The following is a 15953-nucleotide window of genomic DNA, read 5'->3' as shown; positions in this document are numbered from 1 at the left end:
CTTCACACGAGATCACCTCCTGCTGCTTTCGACAGCACCCTTCACAGCACTGACACATCCAGAGCAGAAGGAAGCAAAGGTCATTTAAAGTTCCTGGATCATTGATACTTCTTCCATCCAGTGTCCCTGATCAGAATCTTAAGGATGCTTCTGAACATGTAATTAGTTATAAGACATGGGGAAAGCTAAGTACTTAGAGTCTTTCCAGGTCAGACTCACTGTTGCCGTATAATAGTTTATGTATGCAAATGGCTGCCACAGACACATGCCAAGAACAAATGGCACATAAACAATCCATCTTAAGAAAGGCCTGAGATATGCTATCACATACAAGTTCTCTTCCTGGGAACCACAAGAATAATGATGATTTCTAAAAATACCAATTTTTTTTTTAACCTCCTAAGTCATTGACTTGGAGTTGGTGGGAACAGAGAAGTGCTGTGTTTGGAATAGAAGGAGCATTGAACTGAAACTTAACTATAGCAGTATGTTAGAGGAGTCACTGCCCCTAAACAGAAGACTGTCACTCTCTGTTCCCTGGAAGAATAATCCACCTGGCTACTGTGTGCATAGAGGTGAAAACTAGAGGATACAGTCAAAGGACTCAGTCCTTCTTTCTGCCAAAGCTGTTTGCAAAACAATGGTGACACTCCTTTGTGGGAAGACTTGAAGGTCTCAGTGCAAATGATGGGAGAAAAACCTTAAACCACCCAGGTGAGCCAGAGGTGAAGCTGACAAGGCACAGGTCCCTGTGTGCTGGGCGAGGCCACAGGCCGGATCGAGTCTCCCTCTGGTCTGTGACTTTCAATCTCTTTGGTCTGAAATGAAGATAATTTTCAGTTCTCCTATCTCCTATTGTTCTTTCTGGATTCAGGAATTTGAGTACATTCCATAAAATGCTTGGCTTGAGAGAAACAAAGTGCTCATCTGGATCTTAGCCCCCTGCTCCCCATCACCACACACACACAACTGATATGCTCAGTACTACTAAGAAGTGGTAGAAACTTTAAGAGCAGGGTCTTGGGGTGGGTGTTCTGGTCACGAGGTCCTTTCTGCTTACTTTCTCTCGAGTGCCAGGATTTTGCTCTGCCAGGCGCTGCTGCTATGTTGTGCTGTTTGCCCCATGCCCAACAGCAATGGGGACAAGTGACCATGGACAGAAACCTCCAACACTGCGAGCCAAAACAATTTTTGTCTTTGTAAGTTGATTCTCTCAAATGCGTTGTTTCAGTAAGGGAAAACCCACTAACAACACAAGGACAGGATGTTAACAATGTATTAAAAATCATTGGAGGATTTGATTGTATCCACGCCAACTGCCCCCCAGGCATCTTTAACACATTCCCATCCCCACTCATGTCCATTCCAGTTTTTCCCTGGTAACCTAGTGAACCCAGTTAGTGCTGTCTTTTGCAGTGTTGACTGATAACCAGGTTCTGGTGGCTCGATCTTGTCCAGGGCTCATGCACAGCTGCACTGACATCGTGGGTGCAATGGCCAGGCCACACCCAGATGACAGTAGTTCACAGTAGCCTCCCACCTCCAGCTCTTTTTCCCCATCTTCCTTGATCTTCCCAGAACCTCTGGGTGTTTCTTTAAATCGGCTGGAAACTGAACTCAGCTTATCTATCTGGTAAAAAGTAGAATTTCTTGACTTGTTCACCTCCTGTATTAGAGACTACATTTGCCAAAATGGTATACAAAGATAACAGTCACAAGAACACAGTCATTTTGGATGCTTTGATGTTAAAATTCCTTATGAAATTGTTATAAACACTTCAGTTCAAAAACAAAACAACAACAACAATAAAACCTCTCAAGGGACTGAAGCTTTTCTTTTTTATAGTCTACATAGGTTTAACTTAAAGTTACTTATAATTCTACTTTATTTCCCTCCCATTTAATGCTAAATTTTATATTTGTAGTATCCTAGAGTAATGGCCCATTACTGAGTCATGCAGTGGAAAATCTGTACTCTGGTCTCTTAGAAAGAATGGAATAAAAAGAAACACGGAATGGAAGGTACTCTTCTAGACCATGTGACTGCAGAGATGTACTACAAATGCCAAGTGTGGCCTTTAAAGAAGAGGTAGGATGTCTTTGGGAGCCTAGCAATTGGGTGTATGATAACACCACTCCACTGTGATTAAGAAATCATGCTAGTTGAACAGTGGTATACACAGTACTTCTTGTCTTAGGAGGTGGAGGCAGGAGGATCTTGACTTTGAGGCAAGTCTGGGCTATATGGTAAGACCATGAATCAAACCAAAACAAAAAACAAACTACCAACCAACAACAACAGAAACAGAATGTCCCTCCTTTTCATTTATTTGTGTTTGAGAAAGACAAAGCTGGTATTGAACTTGTGGTAATCCTGTCTCATTTCCCCATGTGCTTGGATGGATTACAGACCCTTTTAAAAGGATTACATTTACTCTCTAAGATACTCAGGAATGAATGTCAAAACATTTGGGAACTTGCTTGGAACACAACAGAATATAACAGTATGGCAGATATGATGACTGCCGCACTCACGTGTGTAAGTGGCACACGAAATTTTATTCAGGTGAGAAGAAAAATGAAATTCCAAGGAAAATGGATATTACTGGGAAATATACCAAGCGAAGTATCCCCAGGTCCAGACAGACAAATGCAACATGATTGCTCTCATTTGCAGAGCCTACATTTGAATTCCAAGACTAGTATGTTTAACTTGTAGTGTCTTTAGAGGTCAGGAAGCTAAAAAAGGGTCAACAGAGAGGGGAAGGGAGACATAGAAGAACACACAGAATACGAAAGTAGTTGGGGGATGGAGAGGCTTAAGTACGGACAGGGTATGGAAATAGGGGAGAGGAGAGGCTGAAGGGAAAGATTAACCAAAACTGAACATTATGAAAATGCCCTATGTGAACCTTTTATTTTAGAGTAAGTTGATTAAAAAATATAGTTTAAAAAATTTGAACAGAAGGATCCTGCATGGATGGATACTGCTCTTCTCCAAGGCCACAGGTTACTGAATGAAAACCCCAGTGTCGGATGTGGTTTTACACCCTATGAGTTTTTGGTCAGAATGCCCCAGAGGCTTCCAAAATAATACAGGCTATTGTCCATGCTCCTGGCTGCCCACCAGAGCTAGATGGTAGGACCCAATTGCTGAAGATGATCCACACTTCAGTTGCAGGACACAGAGAAATCACGCTGGGACTGAGCTCCAAGTCTCTGCTTTGCTGACTGGCATTCATGATGCCTGAGGTATTATGGAGGCTCCTGGGGAAGAAACAGCATCAGTAATCCCAGACAGCTGTGGATTCCGTGGCTACAACACCAACCTGCCAGGCAAGATGTGTCCACTGGTGCATTGTGGCATGACTACTGAGGAAATGGGTAGCAAAATACTTTTGGATTGCATATGAAGCCTGCTTCACCTGAGTTAAGTCATATCTGCTACTATAAACCTGGTCAAGAGCTATGGTAGTTTGAATATAATTAGCTCCCAATGCTCACAGGGAATGGCACTATTAAGAGGTGAGGCCTTGTTGGAGTAGATGTGGCATTGTTGGAAGAAGTGTGTCTCAGTTCACTTCCTGTTGCCTGTGGATCAAGATGTAGAACTCTCAGCTATCTCTCTACTGGAATGTCTGCCTGCATGCTGCCATGCATCCAGCCATGATGATAATGGACTAAACCTCTGAAACTGTAAGCCAGCTACAATTAAATGTTTTCCTTTATAAGAGTTGACATGGTCATGGTGTCTCTTCACAGCAATACAAACCCTAAGACAGAAGTTGGTACCAGGGAGTGGGGTACTGCTGTGACAGGCTGGACCATGTTTTTGTTTGGAGAAATATAGACTGTGGGATTGTGGATTAGAAAAGCAGTTGAGAGCTGGGCGTTGGTGGCGCACGCCTTTAATCCCAGCACTCGGCAGGCAGAGCCAGGCAGATCTCTGTGAGTTTCAAGGCCAGCCTGGGCTACCAAGTGAGTTCCAGGAAAAGGTGCAAAGCTACACAGAGAAACCCTATCTCGAAAAACAAAACAAAACAAAACAAAACAAAACAAAACAAAAAAAAAGAATCAGAGAAAAGCAGTTGAATGCTTTAAATAGGGCTTAATGGGCCATCCTAGTAGAAGCATGGAAGACAGTGGTGCTGAGGGTGATTTGAACTCTGAGGGCCTGGCTTAAAGGGTTTCAGGGAAGAATGTTAGGATGTGGCCTAGAGATCAGCCTAGTGAAATTTTGGTTAAAAAAATGTGGCTACTTTTTGCCCTTGTCTGAAAAATTTGCCTGAGGCTAAATTGAAGAGTTTTGGATGAATTCCATTGGCAAAGGAAATCTCAAAACAGCCTAGTATTGACTCAATTGTATGGTTATTACTGGTCACTCTTATACAGATTTATAATGAAAAGGAGCAAGCTAAGAAAGGAAAAGTACAAAATGTACAATTTGAGGAGAAAAGGAGAACCAGGAAGTGGAATGGAACTAAGTCTTGTGTTCAAGGAGATAAACAGATTAAGAAATGGAATAAAGGGAGTGCTGACCTCATGGCAAGATCCCACTCAGCTAAGTTTCCAACTTATGGAAAGGAAATAAAGACAAGCTTAGAGCTGGGTGTGGCAGTGCACACCTTTAATCCCAGCACTCAGAAGGCAGAGGCAGGAGTATCTCTGAGTTTGAGGCCAGTCTGGTCTACAGAGTGATTTCCAGGACAGCCAAGCTTAGGCAGTGAAAGTAACCAAGAAAAACAGAAAGCTCATGAAGATATAATTAAATGAAGGGGCCATGTTCCAGCCCCAGCAAGCAGCAGAACTTGGTAGCTTTGGCCACATGGTTCTGGTTTTTAGGATAGAAGAAAGGGGCTGTGGAATATTCCTCCTTGACTAAGGAAAGCTGCTGAGGCCAGGCATGTGTTAGGGGTGTCCCTGAATGGAGGCCTAGAGAGGCCATTGTGTGAAGCTATGAAGGTGAAGTCTGGATTGCCTTGGAGAGCTCAAGATGTTGGAGATGCCAGAGCTATGGGATACCTGCTGAGGAAAGCTGCTAGCAGGGAGTGGAAACAGCCCAAGAGAGAGAAGTGTGTTTCAGTTAACAAAGCTGAAAGGAGTTGGAGATCTGAAGAGTGTTTGACATCAGACATAGAAATGCAGAGTTTGGAGTTTGTCCAGATGGTTTTCAGTCCCGTTTCGGTCCAGTATTTCCTCACTGTGCTCCCTTCCCTATGTTTTGGAATGGTAATGTATATACTGTGCCATTATATGTTGGAAATACGTTATCCGTTTTTTTATTTTGATTTTATAGTGCACTACAGTTAAGAGATTGCATGAATCTCAGGAGAAACCTGCAATTTTGGAATTTTAAATGTTGTTGTGACTGTGAGAGACTATGGAGATTTTTGAAATTGGACTAAATGCATTTTGCATTATGATACTGTTTCAAGCCTATGAAGGCCAGGGAGTGGAATGTGGTAGTTTGAATGTAATTGGCCCCCATAAACTCATAGAGAGTGGCACAATTAGGAGGAGTGTCCTTGTTGAGTTAGGTGTGACACTGTTGGAGGACATGTGTCTCAGATCACTTCCTGTTGCCTGTGAATCAAAATGTAGGACTCTCAGCTCCTTCTCCAGCACTATGTCTGCTTGCATGCTGCCATGGTTCCCACCATGACGATAATGGACTAGACCTCTGAACTATAAGCTAGCCCCAATTAAAAACTCCAGTTACATAATGAAAACTAAAACAATAACCAGAATCCATCACTTACCAACTGTGCCTCACTGTTGAGTTACTTTTCAAATGGGATATTACTATTTCTCAAATAACTTATTACACTGCAGAATAAATAAGGCCATATGTATTTAAAAAGGTCTTTGGAAAGTCTAAAGAATCACAAAAATGTTAGGAAACGCTAATTTCTTTATATCGTTAAAACTTTGGAAAGACTAAAATAAAAACAGAAAACATTACATATAAAGTACTACAGAAGGTGTCAGAGACTCAAGGAAAGCAAATTACTCAGCAGTGGCACTGTGAAGATCAGGAAATTGTGACCCAGTGTCATTATAACAATCAAATGCCAATGGGAAAGGAATAATCAAGGAGAAAATCAAGAGATATTTTTATTCAGGACTAGTAATAGTTAAAAAGTCCACAGGTGACTCTACTTCTGGCCTTCATTCTCATTGCCAAGGTCACAAACGATGTGGCAATTCCAGTAATAAAAGCATTTAATTCCCAAAATGGGGGAAAGAAAGGAAGAAATGTGGGAGGTCAAGAGAATGATAGTTATCCTTGGACCGCTGTCTGAAGAACCAGAGACACGTTCAATTTGCCAATAAGCAAATGAGAAAGTGGCAGACATACACGACTGACTAATCAACCTTCAGACATTTCACAGTTGGCTAGAGGATGACAATGTCCTCCCCCAGGACCGCTGGAGGACTACTCCAGAACTGTCCCAATAACAGGTTTACCCTCTGAAAACTCTCCTGTGGTGAGTGAGGTAAGAACACCATTTTATGTGTCAATATTTTATTTAATAGCACGGCATTCATCAAGGAATGACAGTGAAAAAAGTGCAGGAAATTGACACTGCTCAAAATATACAGCTGACACTTTCTGATAACACAAGCCACAAATAATAGTCCTGATCCTGGTCAAGAAACAATTTTAGCAATTATTTGCATATTATCTCAAGAGAATAAAGACTGATATCTGTGGTTCAACGACGTAAAGAATGACTGTCCACATAATCAGCTTCCTGAACCATGCTATTCACTAAGCTGTAACACTATCCCTTCCAAATCCCTGTCTTGAAGCCCTGGTCCCAGTGGGAGCATATGTGGAGCCAGGGCCTTTGGAAAGTACTAGGGTTAGTTGAGATCAAAGCAACATGAATAGAGAGCAGCCGCCCACAGGGAGTCTCTTCACCAGAGCCAAACCAGCTAATATCAGGACCTCGAACTCCAGAGAAAATAAAATTTGACTATTTGAGTCACCTTACCTGTGAGATTTTACTATGGCAGCCCAAGATGTCTAAGACGCCATGGAACAGGAAGTAGGGAAGTTGCAAGGGAGGACTTTTGGCTTGACTGACACTAACACAGGAAGTGTGACAGTTTGATGAAGCAACTGAGCCTCCAGTTACAGAACTGGAACACCATGACTCACCCCCTTGTCCCAAACCTCATCGACAGAACAGAGGTGGGACAGCCGTTACCCCACTTTCTCATCCCCCATCAAATGTCCTTCAAGACAAAGGTATCAAAATGAAGCTAATGAACTTGGGGCTGTAATCACCAACTCTCTTCTGTATTGCCCCAGGAATGCTGAAGTCTGTATCTTTGACACTAGTGGCCTTCTCTGAGCACCAAATATGTGATCTACAGAGGCTGTCTTGGGCATCGGAAAGGATTCATCTGGGTCATAGTTGCTTACAGAATACCAAGGCAACATGAAAGGCAGAGCTGAGAAAGGCCTGATAGCACGCATCCCCAGGGGTTTCTCCTATTAAAGCCTGACTGACAGGCCTACAGTGGAGAGCAGTTGATTGCAGGTCTTTACAGTAATGGCCTGTCAGGAACTTGATCTATTTCAACATGAAAGCTGGCACACAAATCAATAATGAGACAGCAAATCAAATCATTATAAGGTTGGGGTAGCATTGCTGTGAGCAGGCTGATTCTGCTCACAGTAAAGTTGAAGACACTGCACTGGCAGGATTAGCCTTGGAGAGAGGAGAAAACACTGGGCTCCTGGTTTAGAGAGCAGCTGGGGCAATGTGTGATGCAAATCAAGAAACCTTGAAAAAGACTCAGCAAGGTTGAAGCATAGATAAAAGTGTAGGCAGCATGTGGGAACTGAGGATAAGAAGTAACACAATTAAAGCATGTGCATTCAGTCCAGCCTAGTGAATGCCGGCATTTCAAGAAGAATATGATATAAAAATCTGGCCAGTTAATGTCTAATTATAATTACCACTAAAAGAAAATAATAATTGAAAAAATTCAGACAAGAATGCCCACCTGAGATGCTGTCATCACCTAAAGAATAAAAAAAAAAATCAAAACTACTTTCTTTTAATTTCCCAACTTAAAAAAAAAATTACAGTAATGAATATCTTAGAAGCAGCTACAGGTTCAACAATTCACAAACAATTTGGCCTTCAAAAACTGTGCGAATAATTTGTTCACCAATTTTTAGTCAATTAAAAATGTTCCAGGGACTGATTCAAGATAACCTTTCATATCAAAACATATGGAATATGTGTTTGCTCCTGCCAGTAGGCAACCATTCAAGGCATGCTGGGGAGGGGGCAGCAGGATCTTAAGGAGTGGAGATCCTAGTAAAAACTTACTAAGTATGAGGTAAATAGAAGACGAATATGTAAAGAGAGAAATATGTAAACTGGAATCCCAGAGAGAAAAATGTCACCTGTGTGAAGACTCTAGCAGACAAACATATGTAAAATGGAGTCCTAGGGAGGAAAACGTCACCCATCCTGAAGAGTCCAGCAGGGCCATGGATCAGAACTTCCTGATGAGGACAGTGAGACCTTGCAGAACTCCCTGATGTGGACAGTTAGACCTTGCAGAACTCCCTGATGTGGACAGTGAGACCTTGCAGATCCAAAGCTACTCATTGTCCATGGCTGTTCCTCTCACCCTCTTTAGAACTCATTCTTGTTATTGTTTTTGTTCTGAGACAGGGTCTCACTGTGTAGCTCTAGCTGGCCTTGAATTCACAGAGATCTGCCTGCCTTTGCCTCCACAAGTGCCACCACACCCAGCTTTGGCCTCCTACTACGGGCTACAGGAATATATCATAAGAACTCAGCTGGTTATGGCAAAGCCACTACCTGGAGGGATCAAGGGATTCCTCCAGAGGAAGCCAAATTCCAAGGAGCATTTGGTGTTACTTGGCTTGTTATATATCAGCTGTCTTCTGTTATGAAAATCATGTGTGCCTTCATAGTTTTCCCAACTGATTTTTCTCTAAGAATTGCTAACAGTGTGGACTGGTCACTCTTTGGACATACACATTCGAGGTATTTGGAGAACAGCTCAGGAAAGGCTTCCCTCCCTCAGGCTCATCTGTTTCTCCCTTTTTAGTACTGGAATCAGATATCTCCCTTAGCCACTTTCAAGGACAAACAGAAATAACAGTCCAGAACCACCACATGCTAGTCTCCTGATTTAAGGTAAATTCCACACGGAGACACCGCCTAGGTCAGGTGGACCTTAAGTAATAGCTTGTCACAATTTAGCTCAGACCCTCCTTTCCTACAGCCTTACTAACTTTATAGACCCCTAACTTCTTACCTAACCACTCCTAGGAATGTAAATTGAGCACATAAATTCCCTTTTAAATATACAAACGAATCATTAGCTCTCTGTTGACCTCCTCCTTTAACCACTCCCTTTTTAGATTGTAAAAGAAAGCCTGACAGTCACTGCCACAGAAAAATTCTTACCTGCCTTTATGACCTTACAGGAATTCAGGCTTGGTGACCTGGCTGGAGGGGGAGGTTTGCGACTGCTTTCCTATATAATTGTAAAGCTAGAGACTGGTAGAGGAATAAAGAAAGTGGATTAACGAGCTTTGTGTACATAGATTGATTTGCCAACCTTAAGAATAGATTCTCAGCTGGTTGATAGATTCTTCCCTGGACCCTGTAAAAAAAGACTATTAGGGGCTGGACCCCAGTAGTCTTTAACAGCCTCCGTTCTTGATAAACTAACCTTCTACCAATCCACAGTGAAGAGTATTATCAGATGTCACTTGGAACCCACAACAGAGTATTCCTAGCTTTGTTGTCACCTGTCTACTTGGTGGCCCCTACCATTATATTTGGCAAATATGCTGATTTATGACTTTCTTTTGTTCTACAGAAAATTAATATACCTCTCTCTGTTCATGGTGCTATTCAGGGAAACCTGAATCCATGTTCCTGGACCACAGACACTCACTCATATTTTGGCTTAGAATAAACTCTTATTTACTTTGAGGTTGAGCACTCTGTTCTGCATAATATAGTCTTTTACTCTTGAGAGGGGGCATCTCATAAGGTCCACAGACTGAATAACTATTACAGAAAAAGCATTCTAAAACCTTTGTATGGATGTCATGAATGAACACTGGGCACAGGCATGGGGAAGGCTTCAGGATTGGACATGTTTCATGAGATCCAATTAGGAAATGGGAGTTTGGACCATGCCAGATAAAAGCAGATAATCCTGTTGGGATTCTGAGTTTCTGTATGAAATGCTTTGGGGTCATTCTACCAGACCCTATGGGAGGATTCTAGGCTGAAAAGGACTCCACTTCCAGGGTGACTGTCTCTAGTGAGAGCACAAGGCTTCTCTAAAGCTAGATCAAGAGGTCTGTGTTTACAATGTGTTTGAGGGGGAGGTGGTCGGGGGTGTTTTATAGTTGGGGATGTTTTGCCTTTGGATTCTTGAGATTTGTAGTGCTTCAAAGGAATTCCCCAGAGGAACCTGTTTTCCAAATGTCACAAGGAGCTCGACTTATCAAACATTTCAGTTATGATGCTGTAACTATCTTCAACTCCCTTTTCTAGAGTGAGCCAAAGCAGTGACTCCGGGGCATCTACACCAGTTTCCAATCCTGATTCTATGACCATGGGCAAATTACTTAATTTCATTCATTTCTGATGGCTTGTCTGTAGAGGTTTTGAAAGGATCTTATGATTTATCCCAGGGATTCAGAAGGTGGGCTCCAGGAGGCACTATGTCTCTCTCTCTCTCTGAGCACAAGAAGAGAAACATACAAGGCCAAGATAGTCTCATGACATGGCTGCAGAACTCGGATTCAGGCTCAAGTCTTCCCAAGTGACACAAGTTGCTATAGAGAGGTGAGCAGATGGCAAGAACGGTCTGACCACAGGTGATCTAAGGGCTCCTTAGGGAAGATGAACAGCAACTCTCTACTCACTTATAGCCTGTCATCTTTCCCCTTGCTGGACTTACTAAATGGCCCACAGGCCTAGTGCATATTCACTAATCAGTAATTTGCATCTACCTTAGATGTACAAAAAGAAAAAGGCAAAGCATGGTTTTCAGGAAACTACTGCTTCAAAGTGCCAATAGTGACCTTGAAAGTATGATCAGATAAATCTACCGCTTCAAAGTGCAAATAGTGACCTTGAAAGTATGATCAGATAAATCATTTTAAGCTCTTCTTAATGTGATTAAGCCAGTATGGATCTATCAGCAAGTAAAAAGATTTGTATTTTACATTTTTGTTTTGTTTTGTTTTAATTATGTGTGGTTAACATGATGAAACTCTCCTTTGCCAGAGGTAATTTCCAATATTACAAAGAGGGAACAACTTGCTCTAAGAACTCCAACTTTTCAGACCACCTTACTCTATCTCTTGGAGTATGTAAGGGACTTAGAATTAGTTTCAAACCATTTGCATTTCTTGTCTCATAAGTAAAGGTGTAAAGTTTCATTTTTTTGTATTTCCTTAAAACCTTGGACTTTCTCATTTTATAGCTTCATGATCATGTGAAATCAACCTGAGTTTAATGGCAACCATACTTGAAATCGTTATCTGAACTAGTGATGTGCAATATCATACTTTCCCATGATTCTGGGTAGCAGGAGTAAGCTACAGGTCCTTGTGATCCACCTAATCACAGGCAAAGAACTGATACTAACAGTGTATTCATGGCATTGCAGACAGTATGGACAAGTAGTTATTAACACATTATTGTCTACACTTTGGTAGACGTTGGAAATAAAATTAAAAAGTTGGAAAGCAATAAGTGACACAAAGGAAGATATATTATAAAGGCACTTGCCACCAAGCCTGACAACCTCAGCTCAATCCCTGAGACCTACATGGTGAAATGGGGAGACTTCTTTTCTCTCTCTCTTACACACACATACACACACACACACACACACACACACACACACACACACACACATGAGTGAAGATAAAAAATTGCTTAAATCAAGGAGAAATTGATATGAGAAACTGCAAAGACTTTTATCAACAATTCAGGGTCAAGTAGAGCAGAAACAGTGTCATTATTCATACTTACATACCCATGCATTTGCACTCGCCAAATAGTGACTACACATTCTTTCCAACAATTCGTTTTTCTACATGCTTGGATATGATCTGAGTGTTTTAGATAAGGGCATATTTATATGCCACTTATAATACACTTCATGGGCCATGGCTTTTGAAGCATTTCCTCCTCACCTGGGACACTGAGGCTGATGTGGAGCAAGGCTGGGGAGGCCTAGCACCCTCTCAGGGCCACAGAGCTTGTAACCCTACTCATGCTTCCCCACAAACTCTAGGTTAGGGACATCTGGAACCGCCAGTGCCTTACTTTCAGTTTTTTTACCCAAGTTTACAATAGCAACAATCCAACACTAGATTTTGGTAGAAAACAGATACAGAACATTCTTGAAATGCCAATTTCTTACTGGGTTATGTCTCCTGACATAGTTTTGCTGGAATATCATTTTTTTATCATTGCTCATCCATTTTATTTTTAAGAATTTTGACAAGTATTTGTTTACTTACTTATTTTTACGTGATATGGCTGTTGAAGTCCTTGGAGTTTGATTGCACTGCTATGTTTTACTTGGGCAGTAAATACAGATGTGGATTCTTTTAGGCCACTGGAATACACTTCTTCACACCACAAGATACTACTCTCACAGGATGGAAGAAAGAGGCACAGTCCCAGGTATCTCTAGATATAGATGCTGGTTTACACGTGCAGTCTGGTCTGCTGGAGGACCAGTGAATAGTCTCTATGCAAATCAAAGCACTCACCCAATTCGTATTTTAAGCATGCCACTGAACAACTCAGGGCTGTTGGAGATGATCCAGCCAATATGGATGACCAGTTCTTGCTGAATGACTGCCTCCCTTTCATCGTGGGTATTACATTTATAATAGATGATGTTCTTAATCACTCTTGGAGACAGTGGATTAGAGATGACCTCCTCTTCATGTCCAAAGGCACCCAAAGTTACCTGTAAGTGCCAGATTGTACTGTTAACAAATTCCTAGCTACAAAAAAAAAAAAAAAAAAAAAAAGGAAAAAAAAATTCAAGGTTCAGGATGACTGGCAGGCTGAAATTGCTCTATGCAAGCTAGGGAGTTAGAAGGATAACTGTTTCTGATATTTATTAAAATGGCTTTCAAAGATGACTCTCCCTGAGGTCCATGATGGTTCAGAGTCTAGTCTAAAATGTAAGGGCAGATGAGGGTCTGAGGGGAGTGAAGGCTGAGTAGATATAAATAACTATTAATTTGGGGGGAGGGCAGTGTTAATGCTAGAAAGTCCCTAGAGGAACCAGAATACATTTGATAGTTGTATTTTACTACATAGTTCAGCATTTGGGAGATCTATTTTTTACGGTTTCTCAACTAGAACCTTCTGCTCTATAAAAACATTTCAACCTTTCCAGAGTCAGGAGGAAGGCCATGCTGTTTTTGTGTAGCCTTCACTGATCCTGGAATAATGTGAGGTATATATGGAGGGTGATGATCCATGGTACTAGATGGCTCACCTATGGAATGAAGGGATTGGCTGCCCTCAAGCCTGCCAAAGGAAAAAGCTCAGAGGGAAATGACAAAGAAAACTCAGAGCAGAAAGTGCTGATAGAGCTGGCAGAGAATGCCTGCAACTCTCTTCTTTCTTGGCCAGCTGCTTCTCAGAGGCTCTGCAGCTCCTGCTTCCTTGTCATCACTACTACTCATCTCTTCTGCATACAGCTCCTAACTGTACGAGGCAGGAAAAGCAACAGCATCTCAAAGACATGTGCTTTTAGAGATGAGGGATAAGGAGCAGAACATGGTCTCGTGATCCAATGTTGTACTGGACTAAAAGAAAGAACTGGCTTGGTATAGTGGTAAACATCTCAAATCAACTCTCTTGGAAGCTGAGACAAGAGGATAATGAGTCTGGAGCCAGCCTGAGCTTTAGATAATACATCCATCCATATATATATATATATATATATATATATATATATATATATTTAAACCAAGTAACCTCTAAGAACTACTGATTTAACAAACATTAATGACACCAACCAGTAAATATGAGTATGATTACTTTGATTAAAATGTCATCATGTAAAGAAAACAGAGGTACATTATTGGCTCCTAGAGATAATGAGACTAAACTACTTTTAGCCAAGAAAGCTTGAGACAATTTACAAGTCATTTGAGGAAACCACACTACTTCAGGCTGGAGCAGATCTTATAAATGCGCAAATGCACACTTTGCTTTATTTCCATTACTCTGTCTATGAAGGGATGAGAACCAGTTGAAGAAGAAACTGCCTGCATCTGGTCATTAGGCTGAGCTGTTGGCATCTGGCCTCACACTTTGCAGTAAGGGACTATTTCTCTGGGAGATGTGTTGGTCTGGTGGACAATAGTCCAGCCATAGCTGGAAGGCAGGTTCTGAGGCTTCTGGAATGTGGGAGCAGGGTCTTGAAGGCAGGCTGCAGCCTCTTACGGATATTGTTCAGAATGGATAAGACAAACCCACCCTTCTAGTGTCAGGCCAGTAACTGCCAACAGCTCTAAAACCCATGAGCACAGGTAGGAGAATTAGGTAGACTTCAGTGCTACGGGGATTTAAACCAGGCAGAAACACGTTTCTCAAAGCCTGGCTAACTTCTTTCACAGACGCAACGGTGTTGGGCAAGAGCACAGGCTCAGGTGACAGATAAAGATCCTGAAAATAAAAGGTACTAGGTAAGTGACTTTCTATTCCTTGGTTTGCCAAATCATCGGCAATGGTTTAAAGTTTACCTCCTAATGTGGAGCATGGAGTAAACTATATGGAAAGTAACTTTTTCTCAGTAATTTCTTATTAGTGTTATTATTTTTAATTGTTGAACAACATCATACGAGAAGGTAAATAACATTATTCCAATATCCCTAAAGCTGGGTTTCTGAATGAAATTATTTCAGTTTTAATTAAGAGCCCTGAAATATGAGCAATTAGTTGATGGTATTGAGGAAAGTTAAAGAACTCCATTATTATTACAGCTTTCTATATCCCTAGATTAGCTGTCAGGAACACACAATAAACACATGCATTTCCAAAGGGGAGACAGAAAGCAAACAGAGTTACATGCTAATCAAACAATGAATCAGCCAGATGAGCGGAGATTACAGCAAATGAGCAGTGGCACCAGACTTCACATGCACAGCTCAAGGAACCCATTTATTATCAAGGGTTGTGGAAAGAGACACAGGCCTGGTGAGGGAGGAGAGAGGGAGGGAGGGAGGGGGAAAGAGAGAAAGTGTGCCAACTATAGATGGGTCTGTGAGCAGAAGTGAAAGAGTTGACCCTGGTGGGTAGGAAGGAAGTAGGCGATAACATGGCCTGGAGTGTTAAGGGGAGAGGAACAGTACAGGCATGTAGACTCTGCCTTCTCTTGAGCATCCATGAATTTATAAGGACTGGGAAGGGAGGGATCAGGTGGAGTGGAAGGAAAATGTGTGCTTTGCTATGCACCTGGCTTCTGCTCTGGACATCATAAACCTGTCTGAGTGCCCGCTAGGGACACTATTCTATTTCTGTACCAGAATCTGCACTCAAGTAAACATGGGGGCTGAAAAGGAGAGCCCAAGGTGCAGGACAAAGATGAGATGGCCCACTAAATGCTCTGCAGCTTTCGGACTGTGCTTGAGAAAAGAGACTTTTGAAGAAACTCCCAAGCCACTGATAATCTCTTTGTGAGCGTCTGTGCCATCAAGGTAGGCCAGACATAAGAGTCCTAAGCAGAAACTGTTGGGAGTGGGATGTGGAAAACAGATACTTACCTGCTTGCCCTGCACTAAAACATTAGTAATGGATGGGGCCAGGCTGTCCACTACTTTACTTAAAAGACTTGCTGCACGGCGTACAACCGACCTGAGGGCAAAGAAGAAAGCAGGCCAGATC

At 41.9% G+C, this 15953-nt stretch overlaps 1 protein-coding gene across 3 annotated transcripts in view; it reads right to left on the bottom strand.

The window, feature by feature from the left end:
• Phkb (phosphorylase kinase regulatory subunit beta) overlaps nt 1-15953 on the bottom strand; it is a 206236-nt gene that overhangs the window by 19060 nt on the left and 171223 nt on the right. For all 3 annotated transcript variants that reach the window (XM_059264496.1, XM_059264498.1, XM_059264497.1), the window contains 2 exons: nt 15833-15923; nt 12815-13017 (listed from right to left, as the gene is read on the bottom strand). In XM_059264496.1, the coding sequence (XP_059120479.1) occupies nt 12815-13017; nt 15833-15923 (294 nt within the window). The remainder of the gene's footprint in view (nt 1-12814; nt 13018-15832; nt 15924-15953) is intronic.

Source organism: Peromyscus eremicus, chromosome 5 (genome assembly GCF_949786415.1).
Source record: "Peromyscus eremicus chromosome 5, PerEre_H2_v1, whole genome shotgun sequence".
NCBI classification, from domain to species: domain Eukaryota; kingdom Metazoa; phylum Chordata; class Mammalia; order Rodentia; family Cricetidae; genus Peromyscus; species Peromyscus eremicus.
This window is presented reverse-complemented; position numbering and strand designations above follow the sequence as displayed.